Consider the following 15,934-nt stretch of genomic DNA (forward strand, 5'->3'; position numbering starts at 1 on the left):
ATGGAAGGCAAATTTAGAGATGGTTCTTGGAGAATGAGTAGAATTTTTTTATGAAGCTTGGAGATAAGGGGATTTAAGTCAAAAGGAATAACACAAATGCTAAAACCTGGAGAAGATAAAATTCAAACACGTTGGTGGAAAGTAAAGATGTTCAAGATGGGTGGAATACAGGGTCTTAAGAAAGATTAGGGTGAGATAAAATGAGAAAGTCATATGGGGGAGAGTCATGGAAAATCATGAAAGTGATGATAAGATATTAGAAAGTTTCTTTTCTCTAGAAAATAAATTAAAACTTCTAAATGTATATAACACTAACAGAGTTGAGCATTAGGGAGATGGTGTCTGCAGACTAGATAGGAAGATGTGTGTGAGAGAAAATGAGAAATACAGTAGAGTTGAATATGACCTCGGGGTTAGAGGATGTAAAAGTCAGGTCATAAAGAAGGGCTGTGGCATCAGAAAAGGAAAGGAGGACGTATGGGAGGAAGACCAGCAGGAACGGGAAGTGCAGAGAGCAGGACAAGAGGGTTACTAAGCTTACCTCCTGGCTAGTGGTCGTGTCATGAAAGACACAAGAGTCTGGGCAGAGAACAGCCACATCTGAGTAAGCCGTGGACGTGATCCTTCAGTTTTGATCATGCCAAAGAAAACTGTATTTCTGATGATCGAATTTGGTATCCTGGTTTACTTTTTCTTTTTTCACTTTGACAAGTCAAAGGACTTTCTCATATGATTTTGTGTGTATGTGCGTATGTGTGTGTATGAAAAAGAAAGAGTGTGTGTTTATAGTGAAGTAGGGTTGGAGGAGAAAGAATAAATTAGTATAAGAATTTTGTGCAGACATTTTGCAGTGTCTATAAAGAATTGACTTTTAAACCTGCCCGTGTACTGCATTGAGTTATTTTTCTTCTTAGGGCAAGGTAATAACGGTCAGTATTCCAGCACGAGACAATTAGTTTACTATTTTCATGGGCATCGACTGCATCCCAGACTACCACCTACCAAATGTGCGCTTGTGGCCACAGATACACCATAGAAAACATAGATGTGGTATAATTGTCACAAATTCTTCAATATTTCTTCAAACATAGCTCAAAGGACAAACCTATTGACACAGTAGGTGTAGCATTTCCTTTGTCCATGAAAAACAATACGTATTATCTTTTTCTGAACCTCTGAGTCTTTATTGAGTGGAGTGTATATTTGACCTGGATGTGAATTTCCTGATTTTTTTAAAATTATGCTTAAATTTTATCTGATTTGGGTCACATCGTGACACAATTTAGATTTCTTGTTTGGAAAGAAAGTGATTGGGACGATCTATTTTGCTAGAGATACAAATTACTCAACAACACAGCAGTCATACTGCACAACAATTGAACATTTCTGCTCTGTAACCAGACTCCATTTGTTTGAATTCCTACCCCACCACTTAATGGCTATGTATGTGAAACCCTCTGGAGTTTATGGAACAGTCTTTGAGGCTCAGTTTTCTCATCTGTAAATGTGGATAGGAGTAACTGTGATAAGGTTGTTGTGAAGATTAAATGAGATTATCTACTTCAAGTTTTTAGAATACTGCCCAGCAATTGTAAACATCCCAGTAAATACTGTTATTGTAATTATTATTCCTTTCTCATTGGGTACATAAAAAATTTAAGTGCGCTAAAACACAAGCTTTCATTATTACTATTAAAGTGTTAAAAATAAAAACTTTGGAGAACAGACATCCTGCATTGTCCCCTAGGGACAGTGTTTATGATCGTTGATTCTGTCTATTCCTTTATATTTCAGCGTTTAGTCCAAGATGGAATGAAACATTCACATTCATTATTCAGGTGCCAGAATTGGCAATGATACGTTTTGTTGTCGAAAATCAAAGTTTATTAGCGGGAAATGAATTTCTTGGGCAATATACTTTGCCAGTTCTATGCATGAGCAAAGGTAATATTCCTGAAAGTAAGGTGATTGTGCTAATATTTATATAGAAATTGGGTTTACCAAAGATACGCTTTGATATACCAAATAGCTCTCTCTGTGATAGTCAGAGGCGAAGAAAATTTTATTTATTGACACCTATTTTCTCTCAGGGGAATTACAGAAGTGCATTTTGATATAGGAGGTGGGGGTGGGGTGGATTGCCAGGAAGACTAATTAGACAAACTTGGCCTGAATGAGAATTTCTTTACATGGATTGCAGCTCTTTAGTTTCTGTTGAGAGTAGTCACGGCTACCATGGAGCAATGACGGGTGGGAACCCCACAGAAGGGAGACGCAGTGACTCCTTCTCTGGCCTGAGGAGACACTGGGAGCCCAAGACCATCGTCTCTTGACTCTCTCCAGGGCCGCCTCTACACTGCCGTCGCCTTGCCGGGGTGGCTTCCCCTGTGCTCCCAGTGACCTTGTCCCAGTGTGTTTACTTTTCTAGCACCATCTGAGACGTCCCCAGGGAACAGTCTTTCTCAAGCAGAAGGGTGGTGGCTAATTTTGGAGACGCTGGGCTTTGAGGGAGGGGAAGCGTGAGTGGTGTGGTGTTAGGTAGTAGGAAGCCAGAATAGAAGCTTCTCATGTTTTATTTTGGGGGAAAATTAATATCCATGATGGACTATAACGATCTAGGCCTTAGTCTTTATGTGTGCTTGGTAAAGTTACATTATTTCTCAGTGGCACTCTTGGGGCCACTGCTGATTAAGCTGTTTTTATTGTTCTAATTAGGTGTGATTCCCTTTGCAGGTTACCGTCGTGTTCCTCTGTTTTCCAAAATGGGTGAGAGTCTTGAGCCTGCGTCCCTGTTTGTTTACATTTGGTACATCTGATAGCAGTTCTCGTAGTGCCTGACATCCTGTTAGCTACGCATCGCAATAAAACAGCTAAAATGAGTGTCCATATCTTTTTTCTTCTTTTCTGATGTAAACTAAAACAATTATTTACAAAAATGGAAATATTGAGCAAACTGCGCTTTTTAACTTTTAACATTTTTAATTGGTAGAATTTACAAGCTTTAAAAATATGTCTGATTGTATAAGATATGTTGCCAAATATTGGGCAGTAGAAATGCAATGCGAAATCTTAGGGTTTCAACTTCTAGGTACACCCATTCCTGCACGTTGGGAAGGAATTAGATTCCCAGGTGCTTGGTGCCTTTTTAAATCCTGGAGAGTAATTAGCCCCTGCACTCTCAGACTGGTTCTCAGATGCACGGGCTTGGGTACCCTGTAATTACACAGACACTTTAATGAGTGCGTGTAATTGTGACTTGCATTCACTACTGTGTATCTATCAGACTCCCTATCTATAAAAGAGATCTGCCATGTGGACTTACATGCTTGGATCTTTGAATGAATCTGCAGTGTTTCTGAACCTGTACCAAATGTACACTGAAGACTGTCTCTTGGTCAGAGATGAGGTTCCTGTGCTATTTCATATGCTGGGCGGCTCACCATCAGCAGGACTTCACTTGACTAAACATCACAGGTAGAAGAATATGGTTCAGTATTACCTGTTCTTCAAAAAACCCAGGCATATAAACGGTCATTCTACCCCTTTGTTGCATGGTAGCAAGGTGAAAGCAGGGGGCCCTCATAGGTGTTTGTTGAAATTAAATCTGAATTTATAACTAAAATAAGAAAATTAACTATTATCTGAGATGTTTACTAATGTATTATCTCTTGATGACCAGAAAAATACAAAAAACCCATCTACCATGTTTTACTAGTATTGTATTATCAGAACCAAATATTTAAAAGAAAAATGCCACTAGGAATTCCAATATCAACCCCATAAGTAGTAAGATGTCCCAGAGGACTCAGTGCATGATCATCCGGTGCCTCCCTCACGGGCTCTCGAGATTTAAGATCAGGGTACAATCTTCCCTGGAGGGACGCCTCTACTTTGCCAGGTTACAGATGGATCTTATTTAAATCATTTATTATTCAGCCTAATAACAGGTGGGATGTTCAGCCCATTAACCCAAGGCTTTATTCTTCTCTAAACTCCTAAGGCCTTTTGAAGATCTGAAACTCCATGAGATTGAAAGACTTTGATCAGGCGAGTTTTGCAAAAGTGTTCATTAATTCTGCAGCAGGAAAAACTTTGATTTCTCATTTATACCCACAAGTTTTGAAATAAGGAAGAAAAAAAGGATGTGTTTCCTTTTCTCGCTTTTCTTCAGGTACCACTCAAACTCAATTCATTCATTTTGGAGACCAAATCTTTCACTTTTTAATATTCCATACTACGTCAGAAATCCAGTTTTGAAAGGAAACATTAAATTATTTTCTTTCCTGTCCAATAATCTTGCAATGTTTTACAACATCTTTGGTTCCACTGTTATGTGCATTATTTACGTTACCCTTTACATGTAACTGTAACTATTATTATTATCATTTTCTCACAAGAACCTTTGATACTACCAATGGAAACTGCACAGCCAGGGGATGTTCTCACACTAGAGAAGGTTGGAAATGGTGAGAAGCCTGCTTTGACTCAAGCTTTCTAAGCCCAAATCAACAGTAGGTCCTTTTCCAGCACCTTTTCACTGAGACACTCCATGGTTCTTCATTTGTGCCTCTCCCTCATTGCGATGAAGAATCAACTGTGTGTGTTTCTGGTGGTCTTTGGCTGGAGGGCATTCACATGAACCTGGACTCTTCCCTTTGTAACACTCACTACCTTGGAGGGATCAGCGTGGCAGGAAAGTTTCGTTATGTTGTTAATTTTGACCTTTTCTCTTTTTTCCTGCTTCTGGTTGTTTAGGGCCTCAGATAGGAAAGATGAAGAGTACGCTCTCTGCATGCAGACTTACCCTGCCTTGTTTGGGAGATGGTGGCCACGGGGGGCCCCTGATGCTGGTTGCCGAGAAGTGAGGTTGCCCCATTTTGAAAGAAGTGCGCAGAAGCTCCGTGGGGCAGGGGGAGGGTATGGTGCTTTTGAGGGATGCAGACACATGCACCCCAGATTGTGCCTCCAGGGGTTCCACTCAAAACCTTTATCAGATCTCAGGGCTTATTTGGGAGCCAAGGTGGCAAGAAGCTCATGTTGTGGATTAGGATAGAAAACATGGAATTGCTTACTTTTAGTGAACGTTTTATTGAGAGAATTTATGGACTGGATTCCATTTTTCAGGAGTTATTAAAATTCCATATTTTTTGGTAGTGCATAAACATTTGTTGAATGATACATCTTTCAAAGTAACAACCCTCTGGAAATACTTGTACCAGCAAAGTATTCTTATGATGCATTCTGGGTTCCAAGGCCATACAGTTTGAGCCCTCCGTGACAATGCCTCTGGCTGGGTGAGATCCAGTGACCATGAATTGACTGGTGGTGAAGAGGGGGAAAACTACAAAGAAGTTTCTCTCAAAAATTGGATTTAAGAACTTCAGGCATTTATGTTTGGTTTTTCTGATAGAAAAATAATACAGCATTCTCTTGGAGCTTACTAACCCTCAATAATAAGCTTATAAGTGGATATGTAAGTTCATATATTTAATTCAAATTTTAAAAACTCGTTACAGATTTACTTAGGTCTCAAAGTACTTGATGAGATTTACTTATTTGCTTGTCTTTTTTTGGAAAATACATGAAAAGCATTGCATAACTGTAGGCACACAATTAAAATGTGAATGCATGTATGATTTAAAAGACATTAAAATTAAACGTCCTTTTAAAATTTTATGTACTGAATTTTACACAGTCAATTGGAGAAATTGATTTCTAAGAAATCAGTGAAACTTAGAAAACCAAGAAGCACAGCCAGAGAATAAATAACTATAAAAGACTGATTCTGATTTCTCTTTGTGTGTTTAGTACACCACGTTATCTTTGGTAACAAAAATGTCCTGATCTATTGTGATAGAGAGGCCCAAGGTGAAAAAATACAAGTAGTTAATGAATGCATATGTCCACAGCAATGGTCAAATCATACTGTTTCCTAGTGGATACCATTTTTCTTCATTGAGTGGGACACTAGAGAGTTGGATATTAATTGCTCCTACAAACGTGGTTTTGCTCTTCACGATAAGCATTAAGACATGTCCTTGGAGCTCTGTGACTTCATCATATACAACCTGAAAAGGGATAGAAAATGAAAATATATATCAGATATGCTTAAATGTATCTTAATACTATTGCTTTTAATGAAAATATTTGCATGCTAAATAATATCTGGCACCTTGGAATGGATAGGTTAATGTTACTAGAATCTGTCGCTTCTAACTCTAATCCTGAAGAGCTAAAGGTTCTGCTAACATAGAGAGGTTTAATGACAAAATATTTCTCTAAGAAGCTGAGAATTTACTCTGATTCCATTAGTAATTGTCTATCCCAAATTTAATAAGACTGTAAAATCATTCTCCATGAAGAAATTTAAATACCCATCACCTTTTAACTGTCCTTGAATTTACTGTGCAACACGGGACCTTGAACACTATCTTTCTTTGTTGAAGGCTAATGAGGAAAGCAGACCGATCTCCACGATTTCCTTGTGTTAATTTAATGTAGAGCAACAATATTTCCTTCTACGTGTGAAGAAGTCACTGTACGGTGACTTTAATTTATTTAAAATTGTTTAATTTTTAGTTATGAAAATACATGCTCATTAAATAAAACATGGGGATGAAACAAAAGAGAATAAATGAAAAAGGAAGAATCTGTATTTCTACCATTAGGAGGTAATTACAGTTAACATTTTGATGTACTGTTTGTTTTCTATATATAATCGCTTTTCAAGAATCTGAGCTGTAATTATGCTGTGTGTACAGTTTTATGTCTTGCTCTTTTTCACTTACTAGTCATATAAATATTTTTAAAGAAGAGAGCTGTTGAACTGTATTTTATGATATACAAGATGTAAGTCATAGGCATTACCACCGGGTGCCTGTGGTGGTAAAGAAACTTTAAAAGTGTAGTACTATCCAGAAATTAGTTATCCATCATCAAAGGAGGGGAGAGCTGTGTATAAATCCAACATGGTTGCCATGGAAACTCCTTATAACACATTTACAAAAAGAGTTTCATAGGATGGCACGAATTTGCTTGCTCTTTATAGCTAAGCTACAAGATAGACGCATTCTCTATATGTGCAAAAACAGAATCAGAGGAAACAAGATGAGAGGGAAGTTTGTTGAGTCCATTGCGAGGCCTGCTCGGTGTGTATGGATGTGGTCGCTGGCCCACTGCACCACATCTGCCTACCATTTATGAACCCATTAGCAATGAAATTTCATTCCAGCTCAATCTGTTAGCTGCTCTGAACAATGATTTACTTATCAAGTAAATAATAATTCAATCAAGTGACATGAGATACAATGTAATATGTTTGTCCAGCCTACCCTGCTTCACGAGACAACTCCTGGCTCCCTACTCTTCTAGGCTTTTACTCCCCCATTCCAGACAGGAGATTACCTTTTAAGTTTATTCAAATGTTTATGCTCATTCAAATGATTCCATTGAATTTATTGAGTTCCCCTGGATAGTAAAGGATTTTAAGGACTGCCTGAAAAATTTCAAAACCCTACCAATGTCATTCATCTTCTTTAATTGCAACAGGATGACCAGTGTGAACTCCGTGAACCACGTTTATCTCAGCCTGAACGCTTGTCTCCCCAGGACTTCGGGGTAAGCTTTTCCTTCTCTCCACAGTGGTTATTCTGAACTGTCTAAACTAGTCTCCGTTTTCCTCCTGACAACACCTCAGCCGATGAACTCATCTCCTATTTTACAGAGAAAATAGATGAAGGGAACCTCAAAGTGTTACTGTGTGTAAAGAAAAATGGAATAACCCTAAGAATTAGGCTTTTGGAAAAGTCTGGCTTAACTCTGTGAATCATATAAATTAGTACTAAAGATGTAAATTTCTAAGAAACGTATCAATGATTTATATTTACAAGAATCTGTTGTCAACTACAGATCTTCCTTGATTTACAATGGGGTTGCATCCTAATGAGCCCATGGTAAACTGAAAATACTGAAAGTCGGAAATGCATTTAATACACGTGACCTACCAAACGTCGTAGCCTAGCCTTGCCTAGCTTAAATGTGCTCAGAACACTTGTCAGCCTACAGTTGGGTAAAATCGTCTAATACAAAGCCTCTTTTATAATGAAGTGTTGAATGTCTCATGTAATTTATTGAATACTGTACTGAAAGTGAAAAACAGAATGGTTGTCTGGGTACAGAATGGTTGTCAGTGCATTGGCTGTTCACCCTTATGATTGTGGGGCTGGCTGGGAGCTGTGGCTCCCTGCCGCTGCCCAGATCAGGATGGAGCATCCTACTGCGTATCGATAACCTAGGAAAAGATCAAAATTCAAAGTGTGGTTTCTACTGAACACATACTCAAAAAATTGCAGATTGAACCATCATAACTTGGGCACCATCTGTATGTGTTTTCTCATTTGAATATGGTGATCATAATATTTCCCTTTTAGCACTATGGGGAAGAATAAAATGAGATCATGAATATAAGCCTTACTACAAAGCCTGGTACATGGTAAACACTAATAAATGATAGCTGAAAAAATCTATCAAATACACACAAAAAGAACAGTCGTTCCTTGGTATTTTCCCTTAGTTGACAGGAGATAACAGTTGTAGACAAAACTGAGTCTCCTAGGTATTTAGGAAGCCAAAATTCTCTAATAAGTGATGTCAGGGATTAATTGCCTTCCCGGTTAAGATACAAACATTTGAAATCCAAAGTTTATATTACTTTAGGGATTTCTTTTTCCTGTGCTTTCATTATGCAAAAGCTATTTTCTTGAAAGTGACTGAAGTTTTATAAACATGCAATCATTGCACATCATAGATGATATATATCTATTTTAATTGCTTTACTGCATCTGTAACGTTAAAAACATAAGCACTTTTTTCTTGCTAGGCAATGAATAATTAGTGGGTAGTGCTAGAGAAGTACACAGATGATTATATTCTTTGAGACTTTTCACCAAATGACTTAATATGTATTCTGTCTTAACAGAAACAGAACCAAAAAATGCACAGCTCTTTTAATTTCACTTCATAATACTTTGTATCCATAGGCGTGTGTCAAGTCTTCACTGCCGTCTGACTAACACTGAATTTGTAGGTTTAAAACTGTCACATAAGTAGAAAAATGTTGTTTAGGGTGATTAGTATCTATTAACATATATAAGCATTCACTGTATGTTATTTGACACCAGGGTCTAGTAAATAATTCTGAAGTGTATTTGAATGATGGCAATGGGAGAAAAACGACGTGGAAACTGAACTGTGCTTCGGGCTGGCGGGACGAGGAGTGGGAGATGGGACGATGAAGGGAAAGTGCAAAGCCAGCAAGACCAGAACTCTAGGGGTGGAGAGAGGGAGGGATTACGCAGGATAGCTTATTGGGGTCAGTACGGGCTTCGGAGTCGGGCAGGTCAGGACTTGAAATCTAGTTACATAACCCTGGCCAAAATATTTACCTCAGGGACTCAGTGTCTTCATTTATAAATAGAGTTGTCCTGTTATGAGTATCAAATGAGAGGACAATATAGTCAACAGGAGCCACTGCTTCCTGAGTGTTCGGCACGCCTCCCCCATGCTGGACCTGCATGGTATTTCCCGGCATGTAAGACACGTAGAACGTTCTCGTTCCACCCTTTCTAAGCTCCCCTTCATTCTTTACAGTAGGATAATACCTAAGAAAGGAATACAATGTACGGGATACATGGGCTATAGCAGTATAATTCTGCTTTAAAGTAAAATCGGTTTTTCTAATAAGTCATTAAAAAAAATGATGGTTTTAACCAGACGCCAAAGGTAGTGGAGTAGAAAGAGCAATGGCATAAACTGCAGGGTCCTGCTCTAGAGCACCAGGAACTATGTTTAATAACTTGTGTTAGCCTATAGTGAAAAGGAATATGAAAACGAATATATATGTATATAACCGAATCCCTGTGCTGTACACCAGAAACTAACACAACATTGTAAGTCGATTATACTTCAATGAAAAAAAAAAAGTGCAACGGCATCGCAGTCAGAACCCCAGCTCTGCTTCTTAAAGGCAGCTCCCTGAGCCCCCGACTGGCCAGCCCTGCACCGTCCTGAGCCCCGTCATGTCGACCGCAGGGGTTTGCACACGACAGGGGTCTTCTGCTGGAAGAGCCTGTTGGGACTCACTCTGGGAAAGGTCAGGTAGAGAAGCTTGGCCCTGTATCAAAGCTTTAGTGTCTGAAGGGTGGATATGAAGGGACACTTGGCAGTGCTCCTGACCCAGCCCCTCTCAGGTCTGGGTATTAGGGCGAGAGAGGAACATGAATACAAATTGAAAGGACTATTTTCATGAAAAGCTCTGTAAGACATTGGTGATGCAACGTGATATCCCCTTTGTATTCCTCTAAGAGATTTATACAGAACGGGGAGCAGGGGCATTCTCTCCCACTTGCAGAACACTGCACGGACCTGGCAGTTGGAGAAATCCCAGCTGTGCGGAGTGGCTGCTGTACTCGGGCAGCAAAGCGCGGGAGAAGTGAAAAACAAGGCAGGTGACACGTGATGACTTACTGGGCTCCCTAGAAAGCACAGACAGTTGGCCCTCTGTATCCATGGGTTCTGCATCCATGGACTCAGTCAATCATGAATCAGAAAATATTCGGGGGAAAACTTTTTCAGAAAGTTCCAAAAAGCAAAAGTTGAATTTTCTGTGCACTGGCAACTATTTACATAGATTTACATTGTATCAAGTACTGTAAGTAATCTGGAAATGACTTAAAGTATACAAAGGATGTGCATAGGTTATATACAAATACTATGCCATTTTATAGAAGGCACTTGGGCGTCTGTGACCTTTGGTACCCTCCGAGGTCTGGAACCAATCCCCTGTGGACATGGTGGGGTTAGGGATGACTCTATAAGGTACTGCCGAGAATGTACAGAAATAATTTAGGGATTTGGCACAGAGATAGGGACCTATACAGCAGCTGAGGGGGAGAGATAGTAAAGCCAGAGTCAAAACAAGTGCACTTTTTTTTGCATTTCTTATAAATAAAGATTCTTGTTGTATTGATACAGACACACAACACAATGGGAGAAAAATTAAAATATTGTAGGTTTTTTTTCTCATGACTTTCTAAATTCAACCAGCTTCCCTGCCAAATTTGTTTACATAATGGTCATTACTGTGAAAATAGTCACTAACCCACGCATTAATTCACATTTCTGCTCATTTGAGTTATGTGTAAATTGGATTTTGCATAGACTACAGCCCATGGACGATTGTTTTTGAAACAATTTTAAATGTGTTCAGTGTATAGACAGTGTGTGTCCAAGCTGCGAGTACGGGCTCGTGGAGAAAGCATTGCAGTGATTTCTAATCAATAGGCCATGAATGTATGAGAACTCAGAATTATTGCAAGCCATCAGGAAATTTATGGGCGCAACAAGCATTATAAAATAATCTCCATGCATGTGCATTTATTGCTGTTTTTTATAGTACATATAGCTTGAAATCAATAAAACACAAATTTATTTAAACTCCTGAATTGTTAGTGGCTTTTTACCATTATGTGTTTCCTTAGATTACAAATGCTGAAGTACAGCATGGAATCGGAGAAGCTTATTGGAACTGATGTGGGGGGTCCTGTCCACAGAGAGCACGGAAACTAGTTGACATGTAGTTGGAAGGTGTATATCTCTAGCTGTTGACGTCATGACAAATAATAAGATGTCAGAATATCTTTCCTTGCTAAATTATGTATGTATGAGAATATATACACATGTTTGGTAGTTCTGTGTTTCATACACATAAAGTATCACTTATAAAACTACCCCAAATAATTGAATTTGACAAATCTTTTTAGAAGTAGCTAAGTTTCAAAGATACTAAGAAAGATAAGACATTTTCCTTGTCCTCAAGAAGTTTTCAATGTACTAAAAGAAAAAAAAAAAAACGTGTAGGACTAAGCATGAGATGGTAAGCGTGGTGTAAGAGGTAAGGAGGAGAGAGTGGTCCAGAGTCTGTATCCGAGATGAGGTTCTGGTTGGCCGAGAAGGGCAGGAGGATGAACGGCTACACGCACTCATCACAGAGGACACAGGGGTCATTCAGGCAATGACAAGCTGTCTGAAGTGACCAGAGAACATGACAAAGCAGGGGGCAATGGAAGGGCATGAGCAAACAAACGTTCCTGACTCATCTGTGTCAAAGGTGCAAAAGACGTTTAATGTAGAACTGCCTTTTCAAAACACGCTGCTAGACTATTTGGCATTCATAGGCAAAAAAAAAAGTGAACCTCAATTTAAACCTTACATTTTATTCAACAATTAACTCAAAAATTAGATATGAAATGTAAAATTGTAAAACATTTAGAAAAAGTACAGGAGAAGAATCTTTAGGACTTAGTGCTAGGTGAAGTATTCCTAGACTTGACACCAAATATGCAGTCTATAAAGGAAAAAAAATTGAGAAATTGGATTTCATCAAAATTAAAAACTTTTACTCTGTTAAGACCCTGAGAAAAAGATGAAAAGACAAGCTATAGACTTGGAGAAAATATTTGCAAACCACATACCTGACCAAGGGCTAGTATCCATGGTATATAAAGAATCTCAAAAGTCAACAGTAAAAATGCAAACTAATTAGAAAATGAGCAAAGATATGAAGAGACATTTCATCAGAGAGGATATGCAGATGGCAAGTAACCACGTGAAAAGAAATTCAGCATCATGAGTTACTAGATAAATACAAATCAAAACTACAATAAGGTATAATTCTATACCTTTCAAAAGAACTAAAATTAAAAATACTGATAACACCAAATGCTGGCAAAGATGCACATACATTGCAGGTGGTAGTATGAAACAGTATTAAAAAAAAGAGTATGGCAATTTCTTGAAAAACTAAATATGGCACTACCATGTACCCCAGTAATTACATCTTGAGCATTTGCCATAGAGAAATTACAACTTACATTTACACCAAAACCTATACATCAGTGTTCACAGCAGTTTTGTTTGCAATAGCCCTAAGATTAAAAATAACCGCGAGGTTCTGTAATGGGTAAACAGTTAAAGAAACTCTCATACCTCCATGCCATGACTACCACTTAGCAGTGAAAATGAACAGACTATCGATACATTCAGCCACTTGGATGCATCTCTAGGGAATTATGGTGACTGAAAAAAAAGCCAATCTCAAAATGTTACAAATTGTATGATTCCATTTATATCACATTTGAAATGACAAAATTATAGAGCTAGAGAATAGATTAATAGCTTCCAGGGGTTGGGGATGGGGTGCCAGGTGTGGCTATAATAGGGGAGGCACCAGGAATCCTTGTGATGGAACATTCTATCCCGACTGTGGTGGTGGTCGCACAGACCTATACATGTGATACAAATGCATAGAACTAACACACACACACACACACACACACACACACGAACACACGTACAAGTGATGAAATCTGAATAAGGTCACTGGATTGAACCAACGTCAACTTCCTGGTTGTGATACTGTCAGTAGTCATGCGCAGTGTTACCACTTCAGGAAAGTGGTGAAGGGTGTTTGAATTCTCTGTATATTATTTCTTCCAACTGCTTGTGAATCTACAATTATCTCAAAACAAAATAAACATTTAAAGTATATAAGGATGGTATTGCTCCAAGAGACAACTCAGGAAAATCACTGAGTCAAATTTTAAGGGCTGTGAATGCCATATTTAGGATTTTTGGACATTAGCCAGTAGGCAATGAGGAACATTTGAAAAAAGTCAAATAGGAGAATAATAAATATGAGTAGTTTTTGACACTTAGATAGAAATTTGAATGATTTAATTGAAAAACACAAGATAGGAGGTGGAGAGGAGGCTACTATAACAGCCAAAGTTACAAAGACCTTAAAACAAAGAAGTAGCGACGGGACGGAGAGGAGGTGATGGACTGAAGAGGCAGGTGGATGCACAAGAAGCACTGACCAAACGTGGGGATTAGCTGGACACGTGAGGGCAGGAGAGGGTGATGCCATTAGAAGGTATCTTCTGAAATGGCAAACAGGAGGAAAACCCAGTTTAAAAGTGCCTAGGAGACATCTGGAAAGCGCCCTTTAATAATCAGACAGAAGTATAGGTTAAAAGCTTAGGAGAGAAGCCAGGGTTTGAGGAATAAACTCAGATGCAACCTATATACAGGTGGTAAATGAAAATCTTGTCGATCCATAAGATAATTTTGAGTGTATATATCAAGAGAAGATGAGGGTACATCAGGGAACTCCAGCAGATAAATATTTCCAGACGAATTACAATGAAGGAAAATGAGGGAGTGGTTAGAGAAAATAGAAGGGAATTAAGAAAAGGTAGAATGCAAGAAGCAGAAGGGAGGTGTCAAGAAGGAGGGCACAGCCAACAGCGCTGCTGTCTAACTGTTTGCGAGAGGAGAGCCTCATGGCTCACTGCACCGAGCAATTAGGAGTCTTGATGCCATTTGAATAAAGCAGCATCACTCAAGGTCAGAATCCACACTGCAAAGGATTAAGAGCGAGGAGGACAGTGACGAAGTGAGAGCAGGAAATGTGAGTTAATTTTGCAAAAGTCTGGAGGAGTTAGTGAGGGAAAGAAAATTTGGATGCTTCAGGAAGGCTGAGTTGAGGAGTTTGTCTTGTTTTAAGATTTCTGAGTTGAGGATTCAGGGGATGAGACAGCCTTAAGAAAAGGATGAGCAAATAATCAACTGAGCAAGGGTCAGAGGAGATGAGGAAGGATGGAAACAAGAGAATAATGTAGGGTTTGCCACAGAAAGAATCAGAGGATTGGATGTTCAATCATATAATACAAATGAATTAGAGAGCTGTATATAATATAAATTAACTCTGATTTAATTTGTATTTTGTACTTGCTTTTTTGTTTCAGTTTTTCAAAGGAGATTTTATATGATGGTTAGACCATGATAAAGTTATCAGGTAAGGAAAACCAGGTGAAGAAAAATAAGGTTAGAGAAAGTAAGATAAAATTGGGGATAACGTTTGTAAGCGAAAAGCATGCCATGGACTCTTGGGCTCTTGCTGGAAGCTAACCTCAATTTGAAAATTGATTCATAAGTGCTTTGAAAGCAGTATCTGTAGTTTCCAGTTCCTACAGCATCAGGAACAGTGATCAGCATACAGTGGCTATTTTGGGAAGTGTCTTCCCTTTATGGACTGATGCTGCCAATTACTGCAGATTTTGCATATTTGGTTGCTAAGCTGAAAAATGGTAAGAAAAGTACAAAACAACTGGACGAGAGATGAATCATACTTACAATTTCATTGTAAGTGGGGTCGGTACATTTTGGAACAGATTTTGTTTTCCTCCTACGAACTTCACTGGGATATGGTAAAAGATAAAATTCAGCATGTGCACTGGGCGCCGAGCCATCTGGGAGATGCTGCAGAGGAAAATGGTTATAAATATTAATGTGTGTGGCTATCAAAGAAAACAAATGCACAGCTACTAAATATCTAGACCAAAGGCAGGATCAAGATTTATTATAGTCACTGTTTATCAGAAAAATAAGGGAACAATCAAAAGAAATACATCATTGCTCAAAAATAATCCCAAAATACAGTTTAAAAGAGGAAAATCATCCATCTTGAATGTTGTGTCAGAGAACTACATTTAAAAGCCCATTAAATATAATTTACTTTCATTTTTTATAATGAAAACTAAATTTGCATTTTTGACAGAAATGGTCAAGAGATGAAAATAAGCCATGGGCAGAGACAGGAATTGAGCGCCTCAGGATACTGTACACCACTTGAAAATAAAAAAATTCACGTTTAACACAATAAAATATGATGCAGCATTTCATGATAAGTAAATGTGTATTATATCACATTTAAAAACAGAATTTAATTAAAATCTCAGTTACAACTACAACTTTAATATACTTAGAAGATTTTAAGATAGTTTTAATGATTTTATGGTCTAAATTACACTAAAAT

The 15,934-nt window shown here is 38.4% G+C and overlaps 2 protein-coding genes across 6 annotated transcripts in view; one reads left to right on the plus strand and one right to left on the minus strand.

Annotated features, from left to right (window-relative positions):
* Window positions 1–2,839, plus strand: part of PLCZ1 (phospholipase C zeta 1) — a 35,993-nt gene extending 33,154 nt beyond the window's left edge. For both annotated transcript variants that reach the window (XM_032473132.1, XM_032473133.1), the window contains 2 exons: window positions 1,795–1,944; window positions 2,734–2,839. In XM_032473132.1, the coding sequence (XP_032329023.1) occupies window positions 1,795–1,944; window positions 2,734–2,816 (233 nt within the window). In that variant the 3' untranslated portion in view covers window positions 2,817–2,839. The remainder of the gene's footprint in view (window positions 1–1,794; window positions 1,945–2,733) is intronic.
* A 2,233-nt stretch (window positions 2,840–5,072) lies between these two features.
* Window positions 5,073–15,934, minus strand: part of PIK3C2G (phosphatidylinositol-4-phosphate 3-kinase catalytic subunit type 2 gamma) — a 266,459-nt gene continuing 255,597 nt past the window's right edge. For 3 of the 4 annotated variants that reach the window (XM_006192094.3, XM_032472849.1, XM_014565491.2), the window contains 2 exons: window positions 15,253–15,378; window positions 5,073–6,068 (listed from right to left, as the gene is read on the minus strand). In XM_006192094.3, coding sequence (XP_006192156.2) covers window positions 5,916–6,068; window positions 15,253–15,378 — 279 coding nt within the window. In that variant the 3' untranslated portion in view covers window positions 5,073–5,915. The remainder of the gene's footprint in view (window positions 6,069–15,252; window positions 15,379–15,934) is intronic. The other variant, XR_004317065.1, reaches the window with a different exon arrangement.

The sequence above is a fragment of the Camelus ferus genome, chromosome 34 (assembly GCF_009834535.1).
Source record: "Camelus ferus isolate YT-003-E chromosome 34, BCGSAC_Cfer_1.0, whole genome shotgun sequence".
NCBI classification, from domain to species: Eukaryota; Metazoa; Chordata; class Mammalia; order Artiodactyla; family Camelidae; genus Camelus; species Camelus ferus.